We start from the raw sequence: 27,720 nt of genomic DNA, 5'->3' as shown, positions 1-27,720 counted from the left end.
CAGGTGGTGGGTTTTTTTTTTGGGGGGGGATGTATTTGTGTGAATGAATCCCTCTTAGGTGAAAATTTTTACAAATGTCATGCATTGTTAGGAGCACACGGTGTCGCTAGTAGGATTTATTTCTGCGCCAAAATACATAGAACAGGGTTTCGGTTTTCCTGAAAGTAAGTCCCATTTAAACATAAAGCAGTTTAATTCTGAGTCAATATGTTTAGGACTCGGATTTACAACGTATTAAAACAGCCCTATGCTTGTGGGAAACCGCTGTCAAAAACTAAGATACATTGTACCACGTGTCCAGGGTTAGATTGTCTCGGTTGTCAAAATTTGCTGGCTAGTTCTTAAAGGGTCCTACGATTCACGGCAATTAACTACTAGATGGAGCACCTTCACACTGTCAATCAATGCCAGCTTCTGCTCAGCTCCATTGAATTCGGTGTATTTACTTTAAAGAATTTAAGACAATTTAGAAGGGGGCGATTTTCAAACTTTTAAAATAGTTTTTTGTGAATGAACGATTGCTTATGCCAGGTCGAACGGCAGGTCTTTCATTTTCCCGTCAAAGTCGGTGTGAGTTGTGATTGGCTCAAACCGAGATATTGCTTCAAAACCAGCCAATGGACACTCGGCATCTGGCTGACCAATCATGAACGAAACGCGAACGCTTGTAACTCTTTGCGAGTTCTCAGCCAATAGGAAATGAAGAATACAATTCTCTCATTTGCATAACGCCAATATAAAAAACAGCAGCGCTCGTGAGCCCGAGGTGACTGGAGAGCGCATGAAAACGCAGAGATGCCGGAGCCAGCGAAGTCAGTGCCGGCTTCCAAAAAGGGATCCAAGAAAGCTGTGACGAAGACTCATAAGAAAGGCGACAAGAAGCGGAAGAAAGTCAGGAAAGAGAGTTATTCTATCTATGTCTACAAAGTTCTGAAGCAAGTTCACCCGGACACTGGCATTTCATCCAAAGCCATGAGCATCATGAACTCCTTCGTGAATGATGTTTTTGAGCGTATCGCTGGGGAAGCCACCCGCTTAGCGCACTATAACAAGCGCTCCACTGTCACCTCGAGAGAGATTCAAACGGCTGTCCGGCTCTTGCTGCCCGGGGAGCTGGCTAAACACGCTGTCTCCGAGGGCACGAAGGCTGTCACCAAGTATACCAGCTCAAAGTAAATTACCGCCACTCACTGCAACCTAACGGCTCTTTTAAGAGCCACTTGCCTTTTCATTAAGAGAGCTCTACGACACTTCTATCCCCTACTAAAAGTTTAATGCAGTTTAGTAATAACCTGCAGTTTTATAAGAGTATGTTTAAAGTAGATGAATAAATGAGCAAATTAAGTTAATTTGGATATGCAGAAGATACTGTATTACAGTTCAATTTAAGGAGCCGCAGAAAGGGGGGAAGGAAGTCAAGTTTTGAAATGTTTGAAAATTGTGAAGTTGGTGAAATGTATAAATCTGAAAAGCATATATATATATATATATATATATATATATATATATATATATATATAGTTTAATGCTGTTTAAATATAAGCCATCTCCCCCACCATATGCAGTAGTTAAAAGCTAAATGACCAATAAACAAATGATCGAACAAAGCACAGATACCCTAGAGCTCCTTTCATATGATTCTCCTGCGGTGAATAAATTTTACTTCGTTTGTGTCCCAGATGAAATCGTAGTTTTATATGCACAGAAAGAATGACTGATGGTTGCAGAAAACCGAATTGGGAAGCAATTTTCTAGTAATAGCAGTTGGGTAATTTGAATTACCCGCGCTTTGCAGTTATTGGTGAGCTGTAGCCAGATCCTATATACGGTTTGTAGACGTGCGGTTGAACAACAAAAGTGGCCAGCGCTTCGAAGTTCCTAATGATTAATATCCATGCAGTCTCCAAGTTATTTTTTTAGAATTCACTTATTAAATGTTCGTGAAATGGGTAGGATTACTGGAATTGCAGAATACCTACGGAAAATACGGTCCCGAATGAGGATATTTTATTACATAAACAGGGTTACATATAGGCGCACACAAACAATTCCTAAGCGATGTGGTTTTTGTGAGGCAGCTCGATAAACATGGACGCGTATTTTCTACCTTTAATAATAAAAGGGTGATTTATGTGAACGAGACACTACACGAACCTTAGGTTTACACGTAGCTTGGCATTCCTCCGCCCCTGGCGCCTACGCAATGCAAAACGGAGGGGGAAATTTAAAAAGCGAGAGGCTGACGATTTTTAAACATCAATGCGCGCCTTTTCAAACTGTCGAATGAGCTTGAGGTTTTGTAATTCCAACCAATCAACAAGTCGAATGTATCCAATGGCGAGAGTTGTTCATTTAGCAATAGCCAATCAGAGGGCAGAACTAGTGTATAAATTTTGCCTTCTGCGCTCAGCTTTAGTTCTTTTCTGCATCTACGAAGATGGCTCGGACGAAGCAGACGGCTCGCAAGTCTACGGGCGGCAAGGCGCCTCGCAAGCAGCTGGCCACCAAAGCGGCTCGCAAGAGCGCGCCGGCCACGGGCGGCGTGAAGAAGCCTCACCGCTACCGGCCGGGCACCGTGGCGCTGCGCGAGATCCGCCGCTACCAGAAGTCGACGGAGCTGCTGATCCGCAAGCTGCCTTTCCAGCGCCTGGTGCGCGAGATCGCGCAGGACTTCAAGACGGACCTGCGCTTCCAGAGCTCGGCCGTGATGGCACTGCAGGAGGCGAGCGAGGCGTACCTGGTGGGGCTCTTCGAGGACACCAACCTGTGCGCCATCCACGCCAAGAGGGTGACCATCATGCCCAAGGACATCCAGCTGGCGCGGCGCATCCGCGGAGAGAGGGCGTAGGCGCCTCTCGCCAAGCTTCACCAACAACCCAAAGGCTCTTTTCAGAGCCACTACACCGCATCCCGAGAAGGGCTTGAGATTGTCTTCCCTTTCCCCCTATCCCAATTTATGAGTTAGTACAAAGTGCTTCTGCGATGGAAGAGGGGAGCACATTTAACTCGAAGTTGCTGCGGCGCCTTCGCTGGTTAATTTGGTACCTTTAGGCATGCGTGGAAATAGTAAGTTTACTCCGCATAGTTCATATCACGTAGACAAACATCACAGAGTTCATTTTTATATTGAAAAGTTTCCTTTAAATTGGGTATTGCCCTATGTCTTCGCACAAGGAACTGATCCCCGTTTTTCTTATCCCCGCCTCTACAACTCGCTTTATGGGTCGTTTTATGTGTTTAGTTTCGTCTTCAGCCTTCCATAGGTCTGGGAAAGTCCTGTGGTTTCTTCCTGTCTGATTGGCGGGGAGCTTGAGACGTTAAGCTTCAAACCAGAAAAGCCCGCGCTCTGCCCTCTTCGGTTGCTCCAACCATCTTTTAGGAGGCGTGTAAGGCGGGAAGTTTGAGCGAGGCCCTTTCCGCTCCCCACTGCTTTCCTACTCCGTCCGAATCCGAGAGAATTTCTGCTTGGTTTTTCATTTTACTGCTGCAGCTTCCTCTAGTTCTTCGAAATAAAAACAAAAACCACATTCGTACGCTGCTTCCTGTATGCCTCACACAAAACTAAATACTCTTTCTAAATAAATAACGCTCTCTTACAGTTGATGCGGAAAGAACCTCAGACACAGTCATGTTGGCACCGGTGAGAAGATGTGAAGGCTGTGCTGAGTAGGAGCTGCAGCGAAAAGGAAGCCTCCTGCTCAAAGTTGGCTTCCCTGATGGCCATCTGCCCTTGGCAGTAACCACTGTGCCCACTGAGCTTTTCTAGTTCTTATAAAATTTTGTACTTCTACAAGTGTCCAGGTTTACTTGAGCCCACTGGTGCTCTGTGTGTGTGTGTGTGTGCTGCTGTTTTAGCTACTCGCTCTTGAATACTGTAATGAATTTGCTATTTATAAGCATGTATATGACACTGCATATTTCTGGAATTGCACTTGGCGGCTTGATTAGCTCAAAGCTAGCTGTTGTCCTGAGTATGAATGAGTGTGTGGTTTCTTGTGGTTCTCACAGCAAAAAATAAAATAAAAAATCCGTTCAGTTCTCTTACATGGCACTTTCCCCTCTTTTGGGTTTTGTTCAGATCTCTGATCAGATCCAGAAGTACTCATATGCCGTCGTTATAAATGAAAATACACTTTTCACCTTTGCAACTATGTTCTTATTTATTTATTAAAAAAACACAGTATGCTCTGTTTTCTATAAAGATACCAAAGTGCTAGTTGTTTTAGGGATATCTAGATGGATCCCAGGGTGGCGTTCAATAATAACAGCAAAAGACAATAAAAACAGTTGGGAAGCTGCAATACAGGGGATATGTTGTGATTACCCTGTGATAAGGAACAGGCCTTAGGTAGCTGCCAGCACCCACCATTTGATTCCTCCGCAGTGCTTCTGAAGTAGCTTTACTCCTAGGCATTCTGGGAAATTAAAATGGCCATGCCTGCTGTGGCTCTGCTGCCAGGGGATAACCATTGAGGGTCTCACCAGAGGGCATCTTGCCAGGGAGGGGCCCTCAATTCTGAAGCGGGTCCTGATAAGTAAAGGGTGCATTCTACAACTGGGCTAGCCAATGTGGTGCCCTCCAGATGTTGCTGAACTACAACTTCCATCATCGCTGGCCATTGGTCATGCTGGCCGGGGTGGGTGGGAGTTATAGTCCAACAACATCAGGAGGGCACCATGTTGCCTACAGTTGACACCTTGGAGGCATTTAGTACGGTAACTTCAGGTTCCAGGCCTCTGCATGACATCGAAACTGCGATCCATAGCTGAAATTAAGGTCTATTTCAATGTCTTTTCATTTTTGTACCTTGTAACTCCAGTCTGTGTGCGTGCATGTGTGAATAGTGTTAACCAGGCCAGAAGTTTGATATCAATTCCCTGCATTATCACACCCTTATAAGTAAATTTATAAGCTGGGTGAGTGGCCAAGGGTATCATTTGGTGGGATGTGTCAGAAAACATCAAAGCAGTCTTGCAAAAGTCATGATGTAATATGCTTCTCTCCTCACCCCACAGTCACCAAGCTGTTAGTGGATCCTTGCTAGTATTAAGCTGTCAGGAGTAATCTTAAATGCACTCTAGACCCTAGGTGGGCAGTCTGTGTCACAGGTCAAATGATGGATGGCTTGCGTTTTGCTGGATACTTTGGAGAAGCACATACATTTTGTTATCAAAGCTAACAATTTGTAAACATTTGAAACACTCGGAGCGTCCCAATATCTTCAGCATTAAAAGGGAACTGATGCACAATTTAAGATGTATGAGACATTTAGGAAGTGCCACCTGTATATTATACTTCACTCAGGAATCACCTGCTGCATCAGGCAAGTGTTTGGATGTTGGCACTTTATGCTTAGGAACATTGCGTGGAGTCAGAACAGAGATAACAGCCACCTGGGATTAGAAACGGAGGGCTGAGGAAAACTGCCAGTTGCTTGCAAGCTGAAAAAAATTCTATTCATGCTTCCTGATCAGTTAACCTTTCCTAATGATCCATAAAAATAAAGAATTTTGTGATTAACATCTAGTGCTCATATGATGTAGCTCAACTCTCCTTAGACAGTTAGTGCCCAATAAATTAAATACATGTGGTGTTGCCTCCTTTGATCACAGAGCAAAGGGAACATCTTTTTTTTTTTTTTTTTGCAAAGGGAACATCTGAGCCCCGCATTGGTACTTCAGAATGCAATGGGGCAGCAATCTGAAATAAAGGAGCTGAAGTGGGGTGGAGTGGGGGGGGGGGAGCTCTCCTCTCAATATTTATGGAGACCAACCAAGTTGAAAGCCCATCTGCCATCTCTTCCCTTACCTCACTAATGAAACATTCTTTGTTAAGCCATGCCTACACGATACGATTTGCTGCTGATCTTGATAACCACATGCCACAAGCAGAGTGCAGGAATGGCCAAGATGTCCCTATACAACAGGTGCCTGCACCTGATTCTGTTTCAAAGGCTGTCCTTTGCCAATGAGCTAAGCCACACACCTGTCTCTTCCTTGCCTCATTAGTGGAGCTGGCTGGAGGCTTCTATCAGCCTTTAGGCAAGAGTATCTAGGGAGACTGAGATAGTATGGGAGGGAGAATTTTGCACACCCAAATTCCTTCTTTTTTTGCTGTGTTGTGGGGTGAGCCCATAAAGCCAGACTAGGCATCAGCTGGTGTTTGACCTGGACAAGCCCATAGAAGCAACCATAGTCACCAGCCTTTTAAAAAAAATTAGCACAAATTTGCTGAATTTTTCCATCCCTTAGTCATGCTTTTGAAAATATGTCCCATGTTTGAAAAATGTGGTCCAATGTAGTTTGTTTCTGCCCTTGATCTCCTTTCTCTGGTGTAATGATTTCTGAGAGTTCTAGTTACCCCAGACATTATAAAATAATGAATTAGGAACTTTCAGTAGGAGAAATTGCAAGCTTCCAGAGCTGAAGGGTTGCGGTTTCTACAGCTTTTTGCTGTAGGGTCTCCTTCTGCACCTCCATCTTCTGCCCCTCCAGGCTATGCATAAAGCCTTCATAGATAATTCAAATTTTCCCAGTGCAGACTACATCGATAGACTGGGCTACAAACTGGAAAGCCATTTTGCCACTTTAGGCAGAATGGGACAATGGCTTACCCATGCAAATTGGAAATGACCTCTAAAAACCCCAGCAGTATCATGGAGCACTCTGAGGTGCCCAGAGACAGTTGGCATGGCGGATGTCCATTTAGCTGCGCTGTCCTAGGCAACGGTCTAGTCTACCTGTACGTTAGGTCTTGAATCTTAAGTACGCACTATACCTTTAAAGAACATTCAAATCACATTCTTTCCCTCAGAGAATTCTGGGCACTGTAGTTTAACCCTCACAGAGTTACAATTCCCAGCAGCCCTTAACAAACTACAGAGTCCAGAATTCTTGAAAAGGGGAAAATGTGCTTCAAATGTGCTTTAAAGTTATTGTATGTACACAGCCTGAAACATTTAAGTGGAACAAACTAACAGGCAGAATTACCCAGATCCTAGATAACCTTTTCATGATTTCTGTATGGGAGTAAAAATTGCAGCTATTTTGAAATCTTTTGGTATAAACAGTATTAGGTTAAGTAAATTGTCAACTTATATTTTATGATATTGTCTGGTAGAATGCTATTTTATCCTGACAATAAATGTAATTGAATTCAGTAGGTCTAATAATAATAATAATAATAATAATAATAATAATAATTTATTTATATGCTGACTGGGTTGCCCCAGCCACTCTAGGTGGCTCCCAACAAAAATGAGTAAAAACACAATACAACACCACACACTAAAAACTTCCCTGAACTACTTCTGAGTAGACATGGTTAGTTATCTTATCTAGTTTTCAGTTTTATGTGTACACCACAACTTCCTCCTGCCCCACTCCCCATCATATTCTGACAGCATAAGATGGATACCTGTTGTGTATGAAATGTATGAATGTTTCCTCTTTTGGAATTTGACTGCTATTTCTATGTTCTGGCTGGTCCTGTTAAGTCAGTCACACCACGGACCCATTATATCTTTATCTTGCCAGATAAAAAGCAGTGCCCAAGAACTGCCCTACTGCTCAAAGCTTTCCCGGCTATAAGACAGCCTGGCTTGTGTGGGTACATTGGATTTTGAAGTTTTGAGGAACAGCCTGAGCACAAGGAGCAAAGTGGTTTATCTGAAAGGAATGGAGAAGGTCTCGGATGCTGCTGCAAAGATGCTGAGAAGTCTGTAGAGTGTTCCAAAAAGCGGATAAAATAACAAACATGTTACACAACTCTGCATTTCTGGTTATTGCTGCTTTGCATTGGCTCATAACACACAAACGTAAGTACAGTTTTGATTAAGTACTTTGCTAGACAGATTGACCCTAAACTGTTTGGGACATGTGGACTTTACTGGATCCAGCAAGGTTACTTGTGTTTGTATAGTTGGGGCTAAAAGAATAGAGAAGGAAGGACTGCCAGGACCCAAAGAATACAAATTGTGTTCCATATGTACACAATATCCCTAATTATATCATAAATTGGTACAGATTTTAATTGTAAGCCACTTTGAGAGCCCACTGTGGTTGGAAAGCAGGATAGACATATGATCAGTAATAAAATAAATTGTTCAGCCTCACTCATCATGAGGATCCTGTTGACTGTAATCCTTGAAATATAAAGTGATCAAATATATGTGATCAAAGACAAAATCACAGCCAGGGCCCAAGTGGCAATGTAATGATATAAAAATGATGATTATTTAAACATGAACAGATATACATGCAAACATATGTGAGTATGCTTCATGTCTTGGTAATTGCTAAAAAAAAAATTAACTAATTGTCCAGTAGCACCTTAGAGACCAAGTTTGTTCTGGGTATATGCTTCTTCAGATACCTGAAGTAGCTGAAGAAGTGTGCATGCACACGAAAGCTTATACCCAGAACAAACTTAGTTGGTCTCTAAGGAGCTACTGGACAATTAGTTATTTTTATTTATTTATTTCAACTGTGTCAGACCAACACAGCTACCTACCTGAATTGGTAATTGCTGTTCTTTTTTCCAGGCAGTGCTGGCAATGTTGCCATTGCAGATGCTTCAATAATCCCAGTTGGAGGTAAATCCTGAATGTCGTTTATTTCAACCTAAATCCTTCCTTATCCCACTTGCCTGAGATGGCATATGTAATAATAATAATAATAATAATAATAATAATAATAATAATAATAATAATAATAATAATAATAATAATATTTTTGCTGTTGCTTGTTGGAATTTGTTGTCTGCCCTTCACCCCAAGGTCCTGATGTGGGATATATATTCATTCAACAAAATGGCATTAAAGCATTGCTTAAAACCACAAAAGGTGCAAAGATTACTACAGGGCAACAGGGTGGGGGACAGAACTATCTGATCTTGTCTGCTCCCCAGAGGCTGAATTAAGAGGTGTCTTTTGCTGGCTGCAAAATATAAGAGAAGGAATAGAGGGAAATGATTCACTCCCAAATTATAAAACCAGGAGTCTTGCATGACTACAGTATTTGCATGGGTGGCAGCTGCAGACAAGTGCAGATACCTGATTTTGGGAAATGCTAGGAAAACAGTGCTTCCTGATGTCTGCTGAAAGCAAACTCCTGTGTGTGGTTGTGCATGCAATAAGCCTCGTTTGGACTGCAGGCTACTACTGTGTAAACTCGACAATTCTGTGATTCTATGTCTGATGTACAGGCTCCTCCTGAGTCCACTGTGCACCCAGATGGTTGCGTGAATAGACCTTCAGAGTCATCCATCAAAACCAAAATCAGATTCAAGTGTGTGAGAGAGGCAGCAAAATATCTCTTCACACAGTTGTATATGGTTAACATGTGAAACGCCACTAGCACACTAGTATAAACTGATAGATTAGACAACTTGCATCAAAGATAAGTAAGTGGCTATGAGCATTGACAGCTAGATTTGTATCTTCTATATTGAGAGATAATATATTCAGAGATAATAAATCCTTTAAGTTGGAATTGCGTAAGACTCATGATCTCATGGGTTCGAGCCCCATGTTGGGTGAAAGAATCCTGCATTTCAGGGGCTTGGACTAGATGACACCGGGGTCCATACCAGCTCTACAATTCTATGCTTCTAAGTACCACATTCTGGGGACAAGAGAGAGTGTCAGTGGCGTAGCGTGGGGGGTGCAGGGGGGGCCGGCCGCACCGGGCGCAACATCTGGGGGTTAGGGTTAGGGGGCGCAAATCCACGGGTTAGGGGGCGCAAATTACTTGCCTTGCCCCGGGTGCTGACAACCCACGCTACGCCACTGGAGAGTGTGGATATTGCCATCTCACCCTTTTTTCTGAACTGCCACAGAGCATCCAGTTAGCCACTGTCAAAGACTGAATGGTATTTTAAGTTATCTGATCTGACTTCAGTTCGATATCCATGTGCTATCTGTGCTTCTGCTTTTGTTTTGGCAGTAAATAGATGTGTTTTTTCTCCACATCCCCTCCAGATCCTAACATTGCAGTGGGAAAAATGTCATCCCAGTCGAGCACGTATGAAGAAAAGGGGAAGTCAAAGAAGGCCATAGATGGTTCACTGGCCAATAGTTATGCTAATGGAGACTGCACCCTGACGAAGAAGGATTTTGAGCCCTGGTGGATGGTAGATTTGAATTCAGCATTTCAGGTATCTGCTGTGGTGATCACAAACAGAGGAGACTGTTGTGAGTCAAGAATAAAAGGAGCTGAGATTCTTATTGGAGATTCACCACAGAAGGGAGGCACAATGAATCCCAGGTATTTCTCTGCTGTTAACAAATGAATGGTGATGGAAAACCAATAAAGATGGCATGCAATATGATCTTACTTGGAAGTAAGTCCCGTAGGGTTCAGTGCAACCTACTTCCAATAAACTTTTCTTAAGATTAGAACCTTAGACCCAATCCTAAAAACATTTTTGTTGTGAGTAAGTCCCATAGATTTCACTGGAGCTTACTATTTATTGTTTGTTTTTACGCATTTAACACAATTTATATACCACCTGATGTGCAATCACTTTATCAAAAAAACAAGACTTCCAAGCTGTTTGCAATGTTCTGAGAATGAATCTGCTGTAGTTTTTTGCTAGCAGGTTTGTTAATTATACATAACTGAAAAAATATACAGATCTGGAAGTCAGTTAGTCGTGTTGGTTTCCAGAGGACTTGGGGGATATGGAATCTGCATTATAAGACCATTGATTCCTCACTGATGGCTCAATCTGAAGAAAATGTACTACTAAAACATGAACATCCTAACCCTCTCAGTTAAATAAATGGAGGCTGCTTCTGGGTTTTAACTTCTATTGCATCAGCCACTCTTGTAGTCCATCTGTATCTCCTGTCCTCTCCCTTTGGAGGGACGAGCCTGGAAGCTTGGACTATGTTGCCAACTGCCAGGACCCAAAGAAGACAAATTGTGTCCCATACATACACAATATCCTTAATTATATCATACCTTAGTACAGATTTTAATTGTAAGCCACTTTGAGAGCCGACTGTGGCTGGAAAGCAGGATAGGCATATGATCAGTAATAAAATAAATTGTTCAGTCTCACTCATCGTGAGGACTGATCCTGTTGACTGTAATCCATGAAATTGGTAGTTTCCAAAAGATATTCTGGAGGATGCTGTCATTGCATGGAAGCTTCCTAGGGGGTTTTCGGTGAGAGGTCTAGTAATGGTGAACACATCATCTAGATGGTGAACAAAACAAGAGGTTGTGGACTCTCCTTCCTCAGAGGTTTTCAAGCAAAGTTGGACGGCCATCTGTCAGGGATGCTTTAGTTGCAGGGGGTTGACTTGAGATCCCTTCCAGCTATGATTCTAGGAATCCAAACATCCCCAAGCATCAGCTTCCTCGTCACTGCTAGTCTCTCCCTGCATAATGCAGCTATAGGCAAGGGTTGAATATGGTTTCCTGGTGTGTATGAATAATATGTGTATGAATGACATACAGAGTAAGATAGACCTGTTGTATTAACAGAGTAAGTATTTTAGAGCAAGGGCATCCAGCATGGTCCCCTCAGATACTATGGACTCCAACTCCCATCAGCCCTGGCAAGCATCATCGGCAATCAAGACTATAGAAGTTACAGTCCAACGATAGCTGGGAGGTACCACATTGGCTACCCTGCTGCAGAACGTGCTGCAGAATTCTCTACACTTCTGCATAGTTGAGCTATGGCATCTCGATCACAATATGTACTGATGACCACTGTCGCAGATGACTTTGAAAGGGGATTCAATCAATTCATGGAGGATAAGGCCATCAATTGCTACTAGCAATGAAGGCTGTATATTGCAAGCGGCATCAGAGACAGTATGTTGGGGAGTATGGCCAGGGGAGTGCTGCTACACTCATGTTCTGCTTGTGTTGTGGCTTTCCATAGGCAACTGGTTGGCCATTGTGAGAACAGGATGCTGGAGTAGATAGCCCTTTGATCTGATCCAGCAAGGCTCCTCTTAGGAAGTTTAACTGCAAAGAAATGATTGAGCAAAATGTTCTGTGTCTCTTGCTGATATCATTGATCCTTTTGTCCTAAATATTGGTGGGGTTCCCATATTTCCATGTGCCATATCTCCACTGTGCTCTGAGGTCATGCCGCTGAGTAATGCTCTAGTTGCTTTGCAGGTGCGCTACAATCAACAGCATGGGGCGTGGGGAAACCATGTCCTTCACCTGTGCAGGCATGCAGGGCCAGTATGTGACCATTACAATCCCAGGGAGATACGAGTTCCTCTCACTCTGTGAAGTGCAAGTTCTCGCACACCCATGGCTCCATGTGGGTGAGTAGATGGCCTCTGTTGTGGATTTGATGTGCACAGCAAAGGAACATGTTGCTCATGCGATGTGGGCGAACCAAATCACTGATAGTTAGAAAACCCCTATTATCACAACTCAGGTGAGAGAGGGCCTTCCTGCCTTTCCCAGAGCTGACCCATGAATAGATAATGTCAGTAGCTGCACAGGTGGGGCTGCGTTGCTCTCCCGTCTTCCCAACATTGTGCGTCACTACAACTTCTGGGGGGTGGGCAAGGCAGTGGGAGTTTGGCATGGTGTGAGAGGAGCAGTGGAACCAATCCAATACTCTAGCTGCTGCATGTATTTTGTACCCACAGCACATGACGTTCCTGCTGCCTTGCATCCCCTTTTGGTAACAGGCAGGGAAAAGACAGCCGGGTAATATTCTAGTCTATGTTAGTCCTATTCACAATTGAAGTCAATAGACAGGACTAACTTAGGTTTCTTAATTTCAAAGGGTCTACTCTGACTAGGACTTTGTTGGACACAACCCCAGGAGAGCAACACAGCCCCACTGGCTGCTACTGGAGAACAGTATGTCTGTCGATGGGGAGTAGAAGTTTCTCCTGCCTCCACATCTACTCTTCTGCTGGAACTTCACCTCTCTCTTGCCATTCCTGATGTCTGACAACCCACAGTTTCGTCACATACATTTGGGTTGTTGTTGTTTTTTTTTTGAAAAAAGCAAATAATTTATTAAGTTCATACAACCCATACAAAATTTAAACATCAAGAATATTATAGAAGTTTACTATCATAGACAGACAGATAGATAGTTAATAAAAAGCATATATACTTTCAGCTCCTGTCAGACATAATCTTCTTTTGCTGAAACCTGCTCTTATATTTTCCCTGACATAATATGTTTCAGAACTTCATAGAGCTATGTAATCAATTCCCTGCCTTAAAATTTGCAACTCGCCCCTTATGTATTGTGTTGCCAGGTCTGTCCACTAATGACACTAATAACTTCTCTGAACCTCTCTCTCTCAGCTGTTAATTTTACAGCATTTAGCTGTTCTGATATCTTTCTTACTAAGTCTCTGTTATTATGTTTCTGATTAATTATCCAGGCTTTTGCATATAGTATTCTAGCTAGAGTTATAATATATATAACACTTGGTTTTGATCACATGCTCTTATATGGTCTTTTACATAATATTTTACATGAGGAGGTCCAATGAAACCTAGCAGCCCAATATTTCACGAAGGACTGTAATAACCATTTGCCTTATTTCATTTCCACCAAAGGTGAAAGTTTGGTTACATAACACTTGTGAGTAACGTGAATATTTTTCTCACCAGTGCCAGAAGCTCAGACGTGTCATTTCTTTTGCAGTTCATGATGGTGGACGGAGCCCTGTGAGAGACAGCGAAACTGATTTAGGTAAGTGCTCAGTTGTGTGTTGGACTATGACTCCCATCGGCTCCAGCCAGCCTGACCAATGACCAAGGATGATGGGAGTTGTAGTTCAGAAGCATATGGAGCGCCACAAGTTCCCCACTGCTTTGCTGAACAGTGATTTCCTGTAGAAGTGCTAATGATGTTTTCCCTTCTAGGTCTGCAGGGCAGAGTTCTGAGTTTTCTTAATGAATCAAAGGAGAGATATGTTGTCATATCTCCACTGCAGCCTCTGAATGTCATGGAATTCACACTCTGCATGAGGGTCTCAGTAGAAGATTTGAGCGATCGTAAAGTCATTCTCTTCTCCTACCGCTCTCAAAAGGATGAACTGAGGATCTTGCGTGAGGCAAAGGGCTGCTTTGGCTTACACATGGGGGGTCAGAGTGTGATGTTTGCCCTCCCCGATCTCAGCACTTTGGGAAGTCATATGTGTGTCACCTGGGAAGCTGAGTTTGGCCTCACCACCTTTTGGATGAATGGGAAAAGGAGCGTCCGAAAAGTGCACAACGTAGGGCATATTGTTCAGTCGGGGGGCACTGCAATGCTTGGATGGGATCAGAGTGCACAAAATAAATCCGAACAGCAGGAACGGCGTTTTGTGGGGGAAATAACGGATCTCTACATGTGGGATTATGTACTGAAATCTCAAGACATTCAAGGTGTGTTCCAGGTCCACCAGTTTCCTAGAGGAAACATCTTTGACTGGAAAATGTTATCGTACAAGATTACGGGGAATGTGCTGGTATTACCTAAGGACTAACACCCAAGGAGGATATGGGCATTATTAAGATATGCAGGTTCTTCCTCCTTTGCAAAAGAATAAATGAAAAGGGAAGGAGGGAAAGCACCACCTGAGATGTGGAAGCGCAGCTGGTGTCATTATTCACATTGCCTGTAATTATTCACATTGTAGGATTGTTGACTCTGCCGTATGAAAATTCTTTCGTACTGAAAATTGTTGAAGTAAACCATAAATTTTAAATAAAACAGCCCTATGAATAATCAAATTTGAAAACAAGATTTATTTACTCATGGCAAGCTGTTGTGTATATAAGAAAGACATATCTATAACTGTACTAGGGGCTAGAAACTTATTGTGCGTTTGCGAAAGAAAGCTGTGGATTCTTAAAACATCTATAAAGACCTTGTGGCTTTAATAAGGGTGCTCCAGGAGATATTTGAGATGCAGCAAGCTTTGCTATTTTCATTTTTGTGACCATTATTAAAGTATGTGCACTGTTGCTGGCCTCAGTGTACTGGATAGTCTGAGTCACAAAAACCAGAAACATACAAATGAGAAGCAAAGCTGTTCCTAGCGCCAAGGATCAGACAATCTAAACTTGAAGTACTTAGGGATGCAACAAAGGGAGATGAAAGAGTGACAAAGAGCATTGCTGCTGTACAGGCTACAGTCTCTAAGCCCACTGCAGGCTAAAGCTAAATAAAATTCCAAAAAATAAGCTCTGTGGAATAATTATATGAGCAAACATCATGTCATTCAGGACAAAATTGTGAAGAATGCTGATGAAATTAGAAATAGGATGAATAGTATCTTTGCACGCCAATAAATTCCATCTGGGAACCCACGTGAGATGGGTTATTGTTTATCCAGTTCAGTTGAAAATGTTTTGAGTGGGGATTCAGGAATCTGACCAAATCAAGGGGAAGGTTTTCAAATGTGTATCAAGTAAGCACAAATCCACTTTGTCTGATTAACTTATATACACAGTCACCTATATAGAAAAACAACCTTTATATAGAAGACTGTCCCCTAACTGCTTTTTAGAAATATGGGGCTGGATAGCTCAGTTACTACAGTGGTACCTCAGGTTAAGTACTTAATTCATTCCGGAGGTCTGTTCTTAACCTGAAACTGTTCTTAACCTGAAGCACCACTTTAGCTAATAGGGCCTCCTGCTGCTGCTGCGCCGCTGGAGTGTAATTTCTGTTCTCATCCTGAAGCAAAGTTCTTAACCTGAGGTAATATTTCTGGGTTAGTGGAGTCTGTAACCTGAAGCATATGTAACCCAGGGTACCACTATACTTGCAAAGTGCTAGAACAGGCCGTACAATTTGCAGCAGAGAAATGGCAGGAGAAAGGGAATACTTAGCCTTTCCTGCCCCCATAACTTTCCTCTTCTAGTTCCTTCCCTGTTTGTTTTTACAGTCTGTGTATATTTGCCATAATAAGTAGATAAAACCAGCTTGGAAGGGAGGAAAGTACAGCATTTCCATCCTGTACACTGTTCTATAAACAGTCCTGGCCCCCAGTCCTACTGCTTTGTGGATGAGAAGCAGCTTCCTAGCCCCTTAAGGGCTGCCATTAATGTAGTTCCAAGATGGCGGCTTTTGATTTATTAAGATCTCCACCATTGTTTTCCTACCATGAGATCTTCCAAGTTCTTTTTGCAGAAAGCTTTGTTCATTCCTTTATTTGTAAACTACAGCTTCTTCTTCACTGTTACAAGTTGTGCTCAAGGAAACATGCAAAAGCCACATCCTTGGCACATGGCTACACAAAGAACCCCTCAGGCCTTTCCTGTTTTCAGGTGGGTTTCAATCACATACAGGTGAATTCAGGTTTTGTAATTAACACTGACTTGGAACCCTTGAACAAAAAAAGCCCCCTGCTCCTCCGCCCTGGCACATCAGAATTTTTGCAATAAGGAAAATAAGGGGAAATGCACTGGGAATGGTAGTCCAAAACATCTAGAACAGTGGTTCCCAATTAGGGGGTCTGTGGCCCCATGCCTTGCCTCCCCCCAACTAATCTTTTGTCATTTTTGCATGGTAATATAACAAATTTTATGGTCTGTTTTAGCGCTGTGCAATTTTTCAATATACTGTACAAAAGCACTTTTGAAATCACACCACGATCAGGGGCATAGGAAAGGGGGGCAGGGGGCCTCCCCAGGTACTATCATGGAGGGGGGTGACAAATTATCAAGGAACAATTACTGCCCTACTAGGGAGGTTCATTAAAAAAAACTTTTTTTAAAAAAATGCCTGCTCCAAAGGTCTTATGTTACTACACTAGGGATGATATAGCTACATAAGAAATTTCATGCATATCATAATAATAATAATAATAATAATAATTTATTATTTATACCCCGCCCATCTGGCTGGGCCTCCCCAGCCACTCTGGGCGGCTTCCATAAAAACCAAAAATACAGTAAAATGTCATATGTTAAAAACTTCCCTGAACAGGGCTGCCTGTTAATATCTTGACCCTCCTCCATGAAAATAGCTGTTTATTTGGCAGTTTTCCTATGTCGTGAAGGCTGAAATTTCAACAAAGCACACACCTTTGCTAGACTCTTTTCAGGCACCTGCTAAAAGCATTCTTCTTTAGGCAAGCATACCTAGATGCTTAGGAAGTTGAAGTAATTTTAATCTGAATATTTTAGCTTTTGTATGTTTTAAAGTAGGATTGTTAATTTTTCTTGATTTTACTGCTGTGGTGTTTTTTTGTCTTTTGTTTTGGTAAACCACTTTACAGGTTTTTTAAAATAAATTTTATTAAATAAATAGGCAATAAACATAAATAAAATAACACAAGCCAAAAGACAACCCACAGTATCCACAGTATCTGCCCATTTTTGCATGGTAATATAACAAATTTTATGGTCTGTTTTAGCGCTGTGCAATTTTTCAATATACTGTACAAAAGCACTTTTGAAATCACACCACGATCAGGGGCGTAGGAAAGGGGGGCAGGGGGCCTCCCCAGGTGCTATCATGGAGGGGGGTGACAAATTATCAAGGAACAATTACTGCCCTACTAGGGAGGTTCATTAAAAAAAACTTTTTTTAAAAAAATGCCTGCTCCAAAGGTCTTATGTTACTACACTAGGGATGATATAGCTACATAAGAAATTTCATGCATATCAGTTAATATCTTGACCCTCCTCCATGAAAATAGCTGTTTATTTGGCAGTTTTCCTATGTCGTGAAGGCTGAAATTTCAACAAAGCACACACCTTTGCTAGACTCTTTTCAGGCACCTGCTAAAAGCATTCTTCTTTAGGCAAGCATACCTAGATGCTTAGGAAGTTGAAGTAATTTTAATCTGAATATTTTAGCTTTTGTATGTTTTAAAGTAGGATTGTTAATTTTTCTTGATTTTACTGCTGTGGTGTTTTTTTGTCTTTTGTTTTGGTAAACCACTTTACAGGTTTTTTAAAATAAATTTTATTAAATAAATAGGCAATAAACATAAATAAAATAACACAAGCCAAAAGACAACCCACAGTATCCACAGTATCTGCCCACAGTCGTCTACTTGTTATCAGAGGCTCAGAATCCACATTCCTTTGTAAGAAAATATGAAATAACGTAAAACTATTTTTGCAGGCAAAAATTAAAAAAATTAAAAAATCAATGTGTGTGTGGGTGACAAGAAATTTTCTGCACTGGGTACCACCTGACCTTCCTACGTCTCTGACCACGATAACAATTTTGAGCCAGCAAGACGCAGAAATAAAGTGGTACCTCTGGATGCAAGCACAAATTCCCCCAGTGCTGCTGCGTGCGGGAAACTATCTAGGGAGTGTTTCCTGCCGGCAGCTGCATGTGGGGAGAGGCTCAACAACTTTGGGCCATCTCCCTTCATTTTCCTAAAACTGAGTCCCTAAAAAAAGGGGGGCATCTTATAGACAGAAAAGTACGCTAGTTACCATGTAGGGTGTGATGAGATAAAATCAAATGTGGGTCCGTAGTAGTAGTAGTAGTAGTAGTAGTAGTAGTAGTAATAATAATAATAATAATAATAATAATAATAATAACAACAACAACAACAACAACAACAACAACAACAAAATGTATACCCCGCCTATCTGGCTGGGTTTCCCCAGCCACTCTTCCAACAAAATATTAAAATACAATAGTCTGTTAAACATTAAAAGCTTCTCTAAACAGGGCTGCGTTCAGATGTCTTCTAAAAGTCTGGTAGTTGTTTTTCTCTTTGACATCTGATGGGAGGGCATTCCACAGGGTGGGTGCCACTACCGAGAAGGCCCTCTACCTGGATCCCTGTAACTTGGCTTCTTGCAGCGAGGGAACCGCCAGAAGGCCCTTGGCGCTGGACCTCAGTTTCCGGGCAGAACGATTGGGGTGGAGATACTCCTTCAGATATATTGGACTGAGGCCGTTTAGGGCTTTAAGGTCAGCACCAACACTTTGAACTTTGCTCAGAAATGTACTGGGAGCCAATGTAGGTCTTTCAAGATGGTGTTAGCGGCCGCTCCCAGTCACCAGTCTAGCTGCCACATTCTGGATTAGTTTTAGTTTCCGGGTCACCTTTAAAGGTAGCCCCATATAGAGTGCATTGCAGTAGTCCAAGCGAGAGATAACTAGAGCATGCACCACTCTGGCGAGATAGTGTGTACCTTTTTAAGGGGGAAAGATTGTGTCTTTAGAATATTGTTTATAATAATGTCCCTTATTACTTCAGTTTAATCTGGTGAATTTAATGCATACCTTTCCAGATATGATTGCACTTGGGAAATGCATGATAGAAAAGCAGATTATAACTCACTTATGGGAAACAAACAAACAAACAAACAAACAAACAAACAAACAACAACTGAACAACATCGGTGTAAAGATGATGACTAATTCCAAATGTATGATGACCAATGTCTGAGCTAAATGGGTGCTTTGTGCAAAGTTAATTGCTGGTTCTTTGGAAGGAGGCTTAGGTAAATATGATATTAAAAGCAGGAAAAAGGCCAATGATAAATAATCATACCATTGGTTGAAAATTCTGGCATCAAGAACAGTATATCTCAGTATATCTCTGTGGATATAACATGGCTGATGCAACTCCGTATTTACAGGCTTATGGCACAGGGAGAACAATGTAGTGGAAAAGTTTCAGACAGATCCGTAGCTATTTGAGTTCCCAAATATTTGGTGTCTGTCTTGAAATTTTCACGTGATTTTAGCTTGCTGATCAATGTGGTGTGATGCAATATTTGTATTTATATGACTGGGAGAGTCAGAGAACTGTTTCCAATTTACCTGTTTGTTTTTAAATTTAAGCACATAGTCCATGCATGTTTGCTGAACTTTTCCTTCATTTCAGTTTCCTTCCTCCATTCATCATTTTGTTACTGACAAGGAGAAATATTTGTTCTCTGAGAAAATCAAATCAGTATCTCGTGTCCTTAGTTTGGAAGAATCCTAATTGGAGGATATCAGCATTCAGAAAGGTATATTAACCTCTTCGAAATTCTCCAGATGCATTGAAGAGGAGAGTGTTTTCCCAACGATTTCTCTTCTGAATTTTCTTTACAAGCCATTGAGGAGGACACCATGCTTTTAAGAAGAACCTCCATATCTGTGGCATTTTATCTCTGCCTGCTGCTTATGACTCCTCTGCCAACGCTAACTTTCCAAGAAGGTCTGTTTCTGAGCTTGGGCATCAATTTCCCCCTTTTCTTCTCTCCTTTTCAGTGATTCCACCAACAGCAAGATTCCATTTATTTATTTATTGCATTTACACCCACCTGTTTCTCCAAGGAGCGCAACGTGGCATACATGGTTCTCCCCATTTAATCCTGTGAGGTAGGTAAGGCTGAGACGCAGTGTCTGGCCCAAGGTCACCCAGTCAGCTTCATGCTGAGTGGGGTTTTGAACTCTGGTCTGCCAGGTCCTACTCTGTTACTCTAACCACTGGACCAAATTGGCTCTCTTTCAGAAGCTCAACAGCCCACAGGTACGTACCAATTCACAGCACTCTCGGCATCTCTCCAAATCGGAACTACTGCAGAGTCTTTCTCTGCTCTCCCCTGACTAGCTGAAGTGTCTTTTACTTCCAAAAGCAGTTGGGGGTGGAGGGAAGGAAGGGAGCCTTCCAGGGCATCACAGGAAACCTCAGCCATGAGCTCTTGATGGGGGCAAAGGACCAACCAGTCATTCCTGCCTAAATGGCCACTGGGAAGGTGTCCCAAGGGGAAAGGAGAGATGGGATCTTCCCTTCTGAAATGTGAAACAGAGCTCTAACATCAGAGTGGTGGATCCGATGCCAAAACCTCCCTTACTCTCTTTGCCACTGGCTCTATGGCTTCAGAAGGGCATTCTGGTAAGCAATGTGGATCCGAAACATCCTAAGCCATCCTGGTCCCCTAACACACCATTAAAATGGGAAAATATTGAGTCATGTTCCTGAGTGTGACTAAACCTCCCCCTCTCCTTTGGAAAACATTTTTTTTATGGTAATGCGATAAAAGGAGAGAGGAGTGCATGTGTGTTCAAGCCTATTCCCACAGTAAGAGAATAATGACCTGCGCTACAGCTCTAGGAGTCTCTCTTAGCCAGTCAATCAGATTTTTATTGTTTGTGGTCAATGGACACTGCAATATTATCTAATAACTCTTCCGCTCCTTGCAGGATTCACTTGCCCAGAGAACTGGTTGAAGCGTGAAGGAAACTGTTATGGCTACTTCGAGGAACCTGTGACCTTTGCACAGGCTAGGGTAAGAGATGGTTTATCATTGTATTAGCTGTGCATATGAGGAGTCAACATCCCTTTCCTCTCTGTGAAAATAGAGACTGGACAGGAAGGTGCTGGAAGGATGGAGTTGGGCCTGGCTATACTGAGGCCGGTGGCCATTGATGGTGCTCATGGTTTGGTGCACTCTCTGTGTGACAGGAATCACTTTGTGGCACAGCGTGGCTGGCTCCACACAATGCGGGAAGGCTGGTGTTGGCCCCCAAATCCCACAAGACCTCACTTGCTCGCATTGCATGGTCTTGCGTGAGTTCTGGGAGTGGGTGGAAAGGAGACCTCCTTAAAGAAGGTTGCTGTGCCTCAGGTCAGTCCTTTCCTCAACGAGTTTCAGATAAGAAGGCACAACAATCTGTGGGGAGAGTGCAGAACTTCAAAGGTTGGTGTCAGGGTTGTGGGGCGTCAGGAGTGAACCTACTCTACACTGGATTATTGGTTTATTTACTCAAAGCAAAAGGGTAGTATTGCCAAAGAGTAGATCCCTAATGCACAATATTAATCCAGTAATTTTAAGGCAGAAGAAATAGTAATGAATATAATAAAGAACAATTATCATTATTATTTATTACATTTGTTAGTTGCTTTATCTTGCCCAGGGCAACCCACAGTGACTTACAACCAACCAATAAACCAGCCAGATCAAAAAACACCACATAGATACATTAGAGCCAAGAGGAAAAAGAAATACATGAAAAATATCCCGCCCACTTCTAAAAGGCTACAGAGAGTTGAAGGCCAAAGGACAGGTTATAGAGGAAAGTTTTTGCCAGGCACAAAATCATGACTTTTCAGCCTTCGTAGCATTTATCTGTTTCTCTTTCATTCTTCTGCATTATTGTTTTAATGTAAAAAAAGATGAAAAATGGAACAAGGGCAAAACTGGTATTAAATTATGAGCACTTGGCACTAGTGTTTGCATAGGGCTGGAAGGCTTATCGTGCAAAGGCTAAACTGCAACCCGGGGCAACTTAACTGATAAAAAGAAAGAAAGAAAAAAGAAGCTAAACCTGACTCTGTTGATAGCTGAGCTCTAGCTGTTGCAGCAAGCAAACCTTTGTTCAGTTTTGGTAGAGGATGATTTGATTTAAAAAGAAAGTCAAAGCTAGCAGCTGGGGACTGTGTCTAGAACCTGGTGCAACCCATAGAGTGAATGGCATTCTTTGTGTCCTTGTGTAGGAGAAATGCCAAAAGGAACATCGTGCTGACCTAGTCTCCTTCCATAGCAAGGAAGAAGTCTGTGCAATCGCGAAATTTGTTTCTGGCTTTTGGGACAACAAAGATGTTTGGATAGGTCTCCACGATCCTCAAAAGGTGAGTGCAGCAAGCTCCCTGGTGCTTAACGTCTCGGGATGTTTCCAACACTCTTCTCTTCTGAATTTCTCTCTGGATTTTGGAAATCAAAAACAAGATCAAGTAATTCAAAAGTGGAACTGATGCATTGGAGATCTCCATGATGGCAAATATCAACACAATCTGTCAGGAAATGTCACTGTCGGACCAAGAAAGCCTTCTCCAATAATTGCTTATCTGTAAGAACTTTCTCTCTCAGGGTTGGGGAGAAACACATACTGTATTGGACTAGCTGTAATGTGGAAGTGAGAGTCAAACTGGGTGCAGGATGGCCCGGGTTCTAATGTTGAGCCAGCCAGTCGCCATCAAACCCAGGGAAGGGGAATCTGTGGCCTTCCGGGTGTTGCTGGGCTTCAGCACCCATTGTTGGGAGCGAGCCAGCAATAAATCACACAGACTAAGTGAACTTAACTCTTTATCTGAAGAAACGGGATCTGCTCAGGAGTGCCAGGCCTAATGAGCACTAAAACTCTTATTCGGTACAACTTGTTGTTATGAGGCAGTTGCGAAGAATGGAGGCTTCCCACAGGTGCCCAACCCTCCTCCTCTCCCAGGCTTTCCCCAAGCAATCTGAGACTGCAGCTGGGTGTCTGCCTTTACAGACGTGGGAGACACCCATGCTTCTTCACCAGCCTGACTCATCTCTGCCTCTTGGCCTCACTCCTCTCCTGCTTCTGTTTCTGCTGCAGCTTCTGGACTTCTCTCTGCCACAAACTCTCCCTGATCACTAAACCCTGTTACCTCTTCAGCTTCTGACACCTCCTCCTCCTCCCTCTGACCACTCGTCCCACCACCAGTCCCCTGTCTCTGAGCCTTCTTCCCATGGAGCTTCCGCAGCTGGTTCCCCTTATTCTTCCTCTGCATCCAACCAGTCCATGGCACCCATTAACCCCAGCCAGCATGTCCAGGGCTCGGGATGATGAGTGTTGGAGTCCAACAATACAGTGGTACCTCGGGTTAAATACTTAATTCGTTCCGGAGGTCCATTCTTAACCTGAAGCACCACTTTAGCTAATGGGGCCTCCTGCTACTGCCGCGCCGCCGGAGCACGATTTCTGTTCTCATCCTGAAGCAAAGTTCTTAACCCGAGGTACTATTTCTGGGTTAGTCTGTAACCTGAAGTGTATGTAACCTGAAGCGCATGTAACCTGAGGTACCACTGTATATGCCATAAATTTCTTATCATTGAATGAACTTCATAGGTCAGCAGGGAGGAGAATTTGGTTTGATCTACATTTTTAAGTGAACTGATCAAATTCACACCTCTTGGGCCAATATATAAATTATCCTTTGGCTCTCACACTTCTGGAGGAAACACTGGTGCCTGCTGGTGTTGTATTGGCAACCCCTATGGAAAATGAAGAGCACAGGCCTCCAAAACATACCTGCCCTTTACAGCAGAGTGGGGCGGGGCAAGGGGAACGTTTCTGGCTGGAGGGGGTCAGATCTTTATCTTCCCCACTCCTCTCAGGACAAAGATGGCAGGTGGGCAACCTGCCAATCACCTCACCTCATAGTGATGTCAGGTGATGCTTCCCCTGGGAACCCCAGTGAGCAGGACTTCAAAGCAAACTGTGGGGCTTTCAAAGAGCCCTTTGTAAACACAGCACACAGGGATGTTTACAAAGGGCTGTTGAATCCTGCACCTGTGCTTCTCCATCAAACCTTCACAGAAATTTGAAGGAGAAATGCAGAGATTTGAAGGTGGTGGTGTCTGAAAGCCTTGAGCATGGTGCAGTCCCACTGCCCATCATCTGATAGGATGGGAATGCAATGTCCTGCATCAAAACTATCCAGAATCTGAAGAAAAAGGCCAAGTTGCTTATTGGCTCCCAACCAAGGCATATCACATTGCAGACCTCCTACTTAGCCGTAAACTCAATGAAGTCATACCACAGGTGTGGGAAATCTTTGACCCTCCAAATGCTGCTGAACTACAACTCCTAAGCTTCTGAAAGCATGGCTGATAGCCAGAGATGGTGGGAATGTAGTCCAAAAACATATTTGAGGGGGGGGTATAGATTCCCAACCACAATTTTATTCCCAGGCAGACTGGTCTAGGACTGCAACCTTGGTAAGTTTCTGAGCCATTCCACGAGCATTCTCCAAAGTATTCCACATGGTTGATTCCCTTACTAACTGCATTTCTTGCCTTCCACCTGCAGGATAACGTGTGGGATTGGACTGATTCCACCAGCTTTAACTTATATGCTTGGCTGGATGACACAGAGAGAAAGAATGAATACTGTGGGGTATTGCTCCACGGCACAAGTAAGTGTGCAGGTGCTTTGGCAGATGGGGACACAGGGATTCAGGAAGGAGAAGAGCAAAATACGGCTGCTTTTGTGTACCTTCCAGCTCTAACACTTTGAGAGCTGAGATTTATGGGTGTTTCCTCTAAACAGCACTGCTTGGGTCGGAGGTGGGAAGGATGCAGTTTGTAGCACAAAAAGTGGCTGGCACACCTAGACACTCCTCTTTTGCTGCAGCCTCTTCCCTCTGCCACATTCACCCAGCCAGGGTTCAGGGCATGTGCTTGCTAGGTTGTTAAAGCAAGAGCAAAAGGGGAAGAGGATTCCAGAGAAAATGCTTTCAACAAGTGAGGTAGCTGTTCACCACCTGCTGTTCTGTACAGCAATTGTACTGTGAAATTGCTTGGAGATGCTTCCTAGGATTCATAAGAGGCATAAAGGACGCCACCACCACTCCACTTAGCAACTGTTCAGTAGAGGCCTGACTTCCCAAATCTGCCAGCTTTGTAGCTCAAACCAGTGGTAATCCTGATGGGCTTAAAGACTTTTGCCTGGCAGGAAAGGTGGCATATACATCAACCAGGTGGCTAGCACAGGTAGTCATAATCACATTTTTAATATGCTGCCACTGTGTCACCTTAAATATCCCGTGCTGCCACTTGTGTATGTCTGTGCATTCACCTCCAGCCAAGGAGGCTAGAAATTTGGCAATTCTCAAAATGCAAAAGTTTAAATCAAAACCCAAAATTCTCAGTTGCACAGAGGATTGCATTTTGCATATCACATCTACAGCTTTGCTTTTAGCCTTTCTCCTAAGGATGTAATCATGTGCTTGCAAAACTGTAAATAGTTAATAACTCTTCTCGAAACTTAGAAGTAGTGCTGAAGAACGGACATTGGGCTTATCCGTACTTAGCTTTCCTCTGCGCTTCCCAGACACAGGGCTGCATTTTAAGCTCTGTGTCTGAACTGCTGAATTGGAGCAAACAGCACTCCGCAGAAAATCCAATTGCCTTTTGTTGCGCTTCAGCTTTAAAGAGTGGGTTTTTGTGGGGTGTTAAGTTGTGGGCGAACATATCAGATGACACAGCGATTCTTCAAACAGGTCTTCTTTATTCTGAGGCCAGAACTGAACTGGGCTGAAGGGCTCAGTCAGCCTGCTTATCTAGAGCTCCAGTACCTTGTTACTGTAACAACATTCTAAAACTATCCAATCACTGAACGTCACTTTCGATCCTTCATTTGCATACAAACTATCCAATCACTGAACGTCACTTTCGATCTTTCATTTGCATAACTATCTACAGTATCCCCCTGCTGGCCCAGGGTGAGAACTTCAGTACATAACATGGGGAATGCTCCAGGGCAGGGAAAAGAGTGCTTGGACACAGAGTTGTGCCTGGAAAGCACAGCTCAAAAGATAAGTACACATAAGCACATTGTCTGTGGTTTCTTATTCTTGCTGCAGCCTGCCGTTTAGCCAGTTTGGCAGGTTTCTGTGGTGCTTCAGGCAATACTTACGACTTTTCCAGACAGCCTTTCTAGACAGTACATTCTTGGTTATTTCTACTCGTGATGGCACAGGGCAGCCCGACAAAAACTTGCTTTCCGTACTCTTTGTGCCTGAAATGTTTTGGGGCAGATATCCTGCTTGGTTTCCAATCATCGCATGTCCTGCAGCTTCCTGCTGAAATCCTGTAGCTTTGTATACTTCCAACGTCCCGGGTTATTGCTGTCTTGCCTTTGTTGCCCTGTGGTGCAAGAGTGGCCCCTCCAAATGGCAATGATGCAACAACACCAGGGGGGCATTGCAGAACAACTAATAAAGCAAAATGATGCATGGATGGTCCACTATAAATGCACTGCTCGTGCATCAGTGATATGTTGCAGAACACACTCATGCAAAACCCCATTCTGGAGGAGCCCTCAGTGAAGATGAAAAAAGGGGGCTGAGTGAGCCACTCATGTTTAGCATTTGAAATCTCAGGAGCCGAATTGGTGAACTTCCTCCAGGTCAAACATTGTGTTTATGGTGATGGATACAGAAATTCTGACCATGGTTTTGATCTGTGACAGCTGTTTCATACATATGCATTTTCCATATAGGAAAAAAAGACCTGCATAGTAATGTTCTATTGCTTCAGATGGGCACTGAAGACAGTTTCCCCCTTGGCAAGCTTTGAGGAGGATTGCTCCCAAGTGAATTTCATACCGCTATCTCTCTTGACTTTATTTTATTAGACAGAAAACCCCTATATGTTTTTGTTCATTGCGTGTGTTGTTTCTTGTGCATTGTAAGTGAATCTGGATAATTCATACAGAGGTGGAATATACAGTATATATTATTTCCAAAGAAAATATATATTTAAGGCTGTGGTCATCCCACATGAATGTGTGAACGAGCCTTAAAAGGCCGTGGAGTGAACAACACTTTTTTAATAAGACAGAAGACAGTTAATATTTTAATTAATAGTTTTAATAACCTATATTGCATGTTTAATATTTTGCAGTATGTTGTCCAAGGAATGTTTGTGGATGGGTAGCTATAAACATGTAATGCATAAAATAAACAACCCTGGGAGGTTGCATCCCAAGCAGAGCACAGATCCTGCAACCCACAAATCACCCTGGTATCTCAGCTGCCTTATTTTTCTTTCCGCATAGATTACATTTCATGGGACAGCAGAAATTGTGAAACCAAGAGCCCCTACCTTTGTAGATCGACACCACAAATTATCGTTCGTGAGTGCTAACAAGGAGGAACCCTGGCTGGCTGTCTAGAAGAACCTGCACCCAGAGGGATGTCAACTCCTTCCATGACTGCTAAACTCACCTGCTACTCATCTATAGGCTGAAATCCCAAATAAACAGTAGAACTTGCAACTCAA

General features: G+C 42.9%; 2 protein-coding genes and 1 pseudogene across 7 annotated transcripts; all 3 read left to right on the top strand.

Moving 5' to 3' along the window:
- The first annotated feature begins 69 nt into the window (after positions 1-69).
- LOC308596091 (histone H2B 7 pseudogene) lies at positions 70-1,282 on the top strand (annotated as a pseudogene). Its single transcript has one exon. The product of its transcript is annotated as a histone H2B 7 pseudogene (transcript).
- Positions 1,283-1,570: 288 nt separating this feature from the next.
- On the top strand, positions 1,571-3,530 carry LOC308595447 (histone H3.2). Its single transcript, XM_081209612.1, has one exon. The coding sequence runs from the start codon at positions 2,438-2,440 to the stop codon at positions 2,846-2,848; it is 411 nt and encodes a 136-aa protein (XP_081065738.1). The 5' UTR covers positions 1,571-2,437; the 3' UTR covers positions 2,849-3,530.
- Positions 2,978-27,720, top strand: LOC308595426 (pentraxin fusion protein-like). 5 transcript variants are annotated; one of them, XM_081209553.1, is made up of 9 exons: positions 7,553-7,817; positions 8,544-8,594; positions 9,981-10,266; positions 12,142-12,296; positions 20,019-20,123; positions 21,113-21,198; positions 22,407-22,541; positions 24,746-24,851; positions 27,497-27,720. In XM_081209553.1, exons 1-9 carry the CDS (start codon positions 7,757-7,759, stop codon positions 27,583-27,585), a joined length of 1,074 nt encoding a protein of 357 aa, XP_081065679.1. In that variant the 5' UTR covers positions 7,553-7,756; the 3' UTR covers positions 27,586-27,720. The 5 variants fall into 5 exon arrangements, with proteins under 5 accessions (XP_081065677.1, XP_081065678.1, XP_081065679.1 ...); XM_081209555.1 differs by lacking the exon at positions 20,019-20,123 and having other exon boundaries at positions 7,556-7,817; XM_081209551.1 differs by lacking the exons at positions 20,019-20,123; positions 21,113-21,198; positions 22,407-22,541; positions 24,746-24,851; positions 27,497-27,720 and adding exons at positions 2,978-3,066; positions 13,652-13,699; positions 13,873-14,724 and having other exon boundaries at positions 7,537-7,817.

This window comes from Podarcis bocagei, assembly GCF_964188305.1.
Source record: "Podarcis bocagei genome assembly, chromosome: 10".
In the NCBI taxonomy this organism is placed as follows: Eukaryota; Metazoa; Chordata; class Lepidosauria; order Squamata; family Lacertidae; genus Podarcis; species Podarcis bocagei.
Note: the sequence above shows the minus strand (reverse complement) of the source record. Positions and strands in the feature narration are given on the sequence as shown.

Bases quoted from the DNA above. Each gene is read 5' to 3' on its own strand.
- LOC308595447 (XM_081209612.1), top strand. From the start codon at position 2,438: ATGGCTCGGACGAAGCAGACGGCTCGCAAGTCTACGGGCGGCAAGGCG.
- LOC308595426 (XM_081209551.1), top strand. From the start codon at position 7,757: ATGTTACACAACTCTGCATTTCTGGTTATTGCTGCTTTGCATTGGCTC. The intron at 8,595-9,980 runs GTAAATCCTGAA...CATCCCCTCCAG, and splicing joins TTCAATAATCCCAGTTGGAG to ATCCTAACATTGCAGTGGGA. The intron at 13,700-13,872 runs GTAAGTGCTCAG...TTTCCCTTCTAG, and splicing joins AGACAGCGAAACTGATTTAG to GTCTGCAGGGCAGAGTTCTG.